Source organism: Pristis pectinata, chromosome 8 (genome assembly GCF_009764475.1).
Source record: "Pristis pectinata isolate sPriPec2 chromosome 8, sPriPec2.1.pri, whole genome shotgun sequence".
In the NCBI taxonomy this organism is placed as follows: Eukaryota; Metazoa; Chordata; class Chondrichthyes; order Rhinopristiformes; family Pristidae; genus Pristis; species Pristis pectinata.
The window spans coordinates 2323781-2330232 of record NC_067412.1 but is presented as its reverse complement, the minus strand read 5'-3'; the positions used below and the strand labels follow the sequence as shown (position 1 = coordinate 2330232).

The window sequence follows — 6452 nt, the reverse complement described above, 5'->3', positions numbered from 1 at the left end:
TTGTTTATATCTTTCAGAAACTTGCCCAGCCTGACTTGCACGTGACAACTTGCCCTGCACTAATTGATTGGCACCTCTGCCCTCAAACAAGGGATGGGCTTTAAAGAAACCACCATCCCATTGGAAATAGAAATGCTTCACTGCGCACTCAGGGTGCGACATGTACAAATGTAGTGAGTGTTATGTTAATGACTTTTCAGGTTCCTGTGGATGGATAATTCTGATCTTTCACAACCCTCTGCATGAAGACAGTCCTCACTTCCCTCCTATATTGTCAGTCTCTTATTTTGAGGTGGTGAGCCCTGGTTCTCGGCACTCCGGTTAAGGGATAGCATCACTATTTCTGCCATGCCAAATCCTCAGAATTTTGTACATTTTGATGAACAGCTCACCTCTCATTCTTCAGACAAGACTGAATACAATATTTCAAATGCAGTCTCATATGAACCAGATAAAATTGCAGCAAGGTGTCTTTACTTTTATACTTGTATCCTCTTGTAATAAAGACAGGTACTTTGTTTTCTCAATTACTTTCTGTGCATGTACCTTAACTTACAGTGATTCATGTACAGGGCCACCCAGGTCCCTCTGAACACCAACACCCTCCAATCTCTCAACCATTTAAAAAATACACCATTTCTATATTTTTTACCAAAGTCAATGACTTCACATTTTCCCAGATTATATTCCAGGATCAGGTTTATTATCACTGACGTATGTCGTGAAATGTGTTGGTTTGCGGCAGCAGTACAGTGCAAGACATAAAATTACTGTAAATTGCAAAATAAATAAATAATGCGAAATAACAGGAATAATGAGGTAGTGTTGACGGGTTCATGGACCGTTCAGAAATCTGATGGTGGAGGGGAAGAAGCTGTTCCTGAATCACTGAATGTAGGTTCTCAGGCTCCCGTACCTGCTCCCCGATGGTAGTAACGAGGAGAAGGCATGTCTAGGGTGGTGATGGATGTCACCTCTTGAAGATGTCCTCGGCGGTGGGGAGGGTTGTGCCTGTGATGGAGCAACAGCTCGTGTCCCAGAACCAACCCTGTGGCCCCAACTAGTGGCAACTTCCCAAAATGAGGCAAAAATGAAAGAGGAGTTGGGTTGATATCCGGAACTTGCTGCCAGAGGAGGTGGTGGAGTCAGATACACTCACCACATTTAAGAGGCACTAGACAGACACTTAAATAGGCAGACCCAGAAAGATATGAGGGCAAATGCAATCAGTGTAGATGGGCAAGGGGGTTGGCATGGATGTGATGGGCTGAAGGGTTCAATTCTGTACAGCACAACTCTGTGACAATGGGGGGAAAATCAATACATGAAATAATGTGGCAATTCAATGAAACTTCCAGCTATGCACCGACAGTTATGAAGGCAGAACCCAGTAGCGTGACTGACTCTCCTGAGCTCAGTACTAACTGCTGTGAAGAGACAACCCTGGAACAGCACCACTGGAAGGTTGACAGAGGTGACACTACAGCTCCTCCTGCAGAGGTGGGCTGCTTGAATGTTGAACAGTATTCAGACAATAAGAAACTTGGATGCGATTGTGTCTTTCCCAGATCAAGATTTTAAAACTTTAAAAACTTTATTTACAGCACGGTTAGAGGCCCTTCCGGCCGAATGAGTCCACGCCACCCATTTAAACCCATGTTAACCTACCCGTCCGTCTTTGGAACGTGGCAGGAAACTGGAGGAAACCCAGGCAGACACAGGGAGAACGTACAAACTGCTCACAGACAGCGCCGGGAATTGAACCCCGATCGCTGGCGCTGCGATAGCGTCGCGCTAACAACGACACTACTGTGCCGCCCCACATTTTGTACACTATGCCTGTGCTTGCCACAAGAAACACTCCTTGGTGCGATTAGGAAACTAAGATATCGAGTTTGAAGGTGACAGCCAATCACAATACAAGTTTAAAAGTCAGGAAGTCATGATGCAGCTGTGTAAAATTTTGATTCGGAGTATTGTGCGGGGTCTGCTTGCCACACTATAGAAAGGATGCAGAGGCTTTGGAAAGGTGCAGGAGGGGTTCACCAAGATGTTGCCTGGATTAGAGGTAGGACGAACTTGGATCGTTTTCTCTGGAACGTCGGAGGCTGAGGGGATACGTAGTAGAAGTTTATAAAGTTACGAGAGGTGTAGATAGGGTACAGAGTCAAGAGTCTCTCTCCAGGGTAGAAACGTCAAATACTAGAGGACATAGTTTTAAGGTGAGGGGGTGTAAGTTTAAACACACTGCCAGGGAGGCCGTAGCAGCAGATACAATAGCAACCTTTAGTACTTAGACAGGCAGGGAATGGAGAGATATAGAACGTGCAGTCAGATGGTTTAGATTGGCATCAAAGTCGAGCAGACAGGGTGGGCCAAAGGGCCTGTAACTGTGCTGCAGTGTTCTATCTTAATAGTGAACTTAAAACAACTCCCTCAGTGTCAAACAACATCTTTAAAATACTGAGAATAAATCACTTGATTCAACCTGGTGTCGTCACTTGGTGTTATTGACAGTACTTGTGAACTGTGGGAACGTCGTGTTAAATCACAGGACAATGACCCAGAAATGAGCACCTAATGATCCAGTAATATGACTTCAAGTTCCAGCTGGGAAATTTAAAATGCATAGAACAACTGATATCTGTACAAATGACCAATGAATTATGGAACTATTGTAAAAACTCTCTCCTTTGGGGAAGGACATTTGCTACCTTGCTTCACTCCAACGCCACAGCAATGTGACCAACATTAAAAATCACAATGTCCCATGGGATTACCTTCCATCGTCACCACCTCGAGGGCAGTTAGGAGCAGGGGTGTTAAATGTTCCATCACTTTTTGAATGAATTCAAAGTGCTAAGGGTATTTCTAAAACCTAACTACTTTCTTTAGCAAGGTTTGTACAGAATCATCTTCCACTGCAGTTACAAATCTGACATCTACAGGGCAATATGGAAAATTGGCCCAGTTCATCCTGTCCACAAAAAACAGGTCAAATCAGTCCAGCTATTTACACCCCATTTGCACAACTGTCACGTGGCTCAGTTGGAGCTTCACTGGGACTGCTCAGTGCCAGACCTCACAGTCTTGGTTCAAGCAGGAGGCAGGAGAACCTGAAGCAAAGAAACTTCAGCTGCTGAAGAGCAGCTCACTCCACCAGCTCAGGGACAGTTAAGAACGGGCAGTAGACTCTGCTCTTGACCACTGCTGTGCTTCACAATGGAAAACTAAAAATAATGCAGGTTTCTTTAAGTGGGTTTGTCTAACACAGTTCTGCAGGTGTTCAATTGTATTGAACAGTGGGAATTTTACTTTGAAATTAACCAGCTCTGGATAGATTTCTTCACACAGCCTCCAGTAAGCTCAGTCTGATGTCAAGGTGCCCCAAATCTCCATCCTTTGGGTGCTGACACTTCCTCTGCCCACCGTAATGGCAACAGATCCTTTTTCTGACTCTCAGTCAAACAGCCTTTTCATAATTAGTAAAAATATGTTCACAGTGAAAATAAAACATTTTTTAATGTCATTAATTCATTTGCAAGGACAAAAGAATTGGCTTCCAGCGTGGCTGTCCTTGTCAGCCAGCTCCATCACGGGCACAGCTCTCCCCACCGTCGAGGACATTGACAAGAGGCGATGTCTCGGGAAGGCAACATCCACCATCGGGGACCCTCACCCATCCGGGCCGTGCCCTCTTCTCGATGTTGCCATCAGGCAGGAGGTACAGGAGCCTGAAGACCCACACCTCAAGGTTCAACAACAGCTTCTTCCCCACTGCCGTCAGGTTCTTAAACCCAGCTGAAAAACCCCAATTCTACCTCGGATCATATATTTTTCTCTCTCTTTCAATCTTGCACTGGTGTCGTTATGTTTATTTTGTTGTGTAGGTTATGTATAATTTATGTTAACTTAAGTTTGTTAACTTATGTCTGTAACGTACTGAGCTGCTGCAAAAGCTAATTTTCATGGCATTTGTGCCCTGGTTGTGTGTGCCCATGGCAATAAGTGTGAACTTGGCCATCGAGAGAGCAGTACAATTAGTGCGGAATCAAGCAGCCCAGTAACACTGAAGTCATTGGGAATCAAAGGGAAATCCCTTTACAGTTGGAGTCATAGGTCACGTAAAAGCTGATGATGATGGCTGTTGGGGGTCAGCCATCCCAGAGCCCGGATCTTGCTGCAGGAGTTCCTCAGAGTGGTGTTCACTGTTCTCAATGCTCCATTCTCAGCTCCTCAGGAAGTGAAGGAATCCATGCTTTAATAGATGAAGATAAACATTTAGGCTCAGGGTGATGAAGATCCAAGTAGTAGGCGCGCTACACAAATACCAAGCAGTGACCGTCTCCATGGCAGAGATTCCAGCCACCTTGATTTTCAGTGGTGTTACTAATCCCATCTTCCCACCATTATGCGGTGCCTCAAGAAGGCGGCATCCTTCACCGAGGACCCTCACCACCCGGGACATGCCCTCTTCTCGTTACTACCATCGGGGAGGAGGTACAGGAGCCTGAAGACCCACACTCAACGATTCAGGAACAGCTTCTTCCCCTCCGCCATCAGATTTCTGAACGGTCCATGAACGCTGCCTGGTTATTCCTCTTTTGCACTATTTATTTTTTTTTTGTAATTTATTAATTTACAGTCGCAAAACCACACATTTCACGACATATGTCGGTGATAACAAACCTGATTCTGATCCTGGGGTCACTATTGACCAAGACCATAGGGAATCAGCCACACAGAAATTGTGGCAACAAGAAAGGTGGGATATTCTGTGGTGAGAACCCAGGTCACTGGAGGTGTGAGGCAGCAGTTCCACCAGCTGTACCATTGTGCCACCCCAAACCTGCTCTCTCCCTCACCCCATGCCGGGTTGGCTGGACAATGGAATATTTCCTCTTTGGTTGATTGCTGCTCTGACAACATTCAATAAACTCAGCATCATCCAGGACACAGCAGCCCAACTAACTGACATCCCAAACATCCATTGCCTCCAGTGGCTACAGTGTGGACCATCCAGAACATCCACTACAGTCACTCATCCAGACTTCAACGGCACTTCCCAATGGAGGAAGCTTCATCTCACATACAATCCATGTTGTACCTGCTCCAGAAGTGTTTAATAGGACAGTACAGGGGAGCTTCACTCTGTACCTAGCCAGCTCTGGAGAGATTTCAAGGAATTTCATCACACAACCTCTGGTAAGCACAGCCCCAGCTGTGACAGGGGGAGTTCACAGTGTTGTAACAGATATTGTTTGCTAACCTACCCTGTCAGATGGGGGTAGAGATGTCAGTAAAGGGAAGGGAAGAGGCAGGTATGACCGTATAAAAGCAAGAGGAAGGTGGAATTTGGCAGGAAAGCTAATGAAATTTTTGAATCATATACACAAGGGCAGCAAGCAGCAGCCACTCTGTGGCCATCGATGTACAGGGAAAGGTTGAAGGAAGGGATCGGAACAGGACTGTTCCACATTCCCCAGACAGGGACACCTGTACCTGGGGCTCACACGGGAGTTCCCACAGCTACACCGTCGACTTGGAGAAAGTGAGAGTGTTGAGGAAGTCATTCCGTGAGGACGGGTTCAGTCAGATGGGTCAATGTGCTGCTGGAGGGCAACTGACTGGATCCCTGCTTGAGGCAGAGAGTCCCGAGCCCCTCCTGATGGAGGTGCAGAGCGACGGGATGTCCAAGGGGAAGATGAGCTGGTTGTCATCAGGGAGGTGCAAATCTGTCCAAGTGCTTGAGGTGGGGGGGGGGAGGGAGGATGGGGTCAGGGTGAGGGGGTGGGGGGGGAGGGAGGATGGGGTCAGGGTGAGGGGGTGGGGGGGAGGGAGGATGGGGTCAGGGTGAGGGGGTGGGGGGAGGGAGGATGGGGTCAGGGTGAGGGGGTGGGGGAGGGGTCAGGGTGAGGGGGAGGGGAGGGGGGGTCAGAGTGAGGGGGGAGGGGAGGGGGAGGGGGGGTCAGGTTTGGGGGAGGCCTTTGGACGGGAGGGAGGCTGTGCAGGGCCGGGGGTCTGGGAGCCGGGGGTGGGGGTGTGTGGGGGGGTGAGGGGGGTGTGTGGGGGGTGGGGGGGTGAGGGGGGTGTGTGGGGGTGTGTGTGGGGGTGTGTGAGGGGGGTGTGGGGGGGTGTGGGAGGGGTGTGGGGGGGTGAGGGTGGTGTGGGGGGGTGTGGGGGGTGTGTGAGGGGGGTGTGGGGGGTGCAGGGGGGTGTGGGGGGGTGTGGGGGGTGGGGGGGTGTGAGGGGGGGTGTGGGGGGGGTGAGGGGGCGTGTGGGGGTGTGCGTGAGGGGTGAGGGGGGGTGGGGGGGGTGTGGGGGTGTGTGTGAGGGGGTGAGGGGGTGGGGGGGTGGGGGGGTGTGGGGGGGGTGTGGGGGGGTGTGGGGGGTGTGGGGGGGTGAGGGGGGGTGTGGGGGGTGGGGGGGTGTGGGGGGTGTGTGGGGGGGTG

The 6452-nt window shown here is 49.5% G+C and overlaps 1 protein-coding gene across 1 annotated transcript in view; it reads left to right on the top strand.

Annotated features, from left to right (window-relative positions):
- The window catches only part of LOC127573201 (CREB-binding protein-like), a 117744-nt gene extending 114566 nt beyond the window's left edge, over positions 1-3178 (top strand). The window contains exon 30 of the mRNA XM_052021201.1: positions 3074-3178. Coding sequence (XP_051877161.1) covers positions 3074-3178 — 105 coding nt within the window. The remainder of the gene's footprint in view (positions 1-3073) is intronic.
- The last annotated feature ends 3274 nt before the right edge of the window (positions 3179-6452 follow it).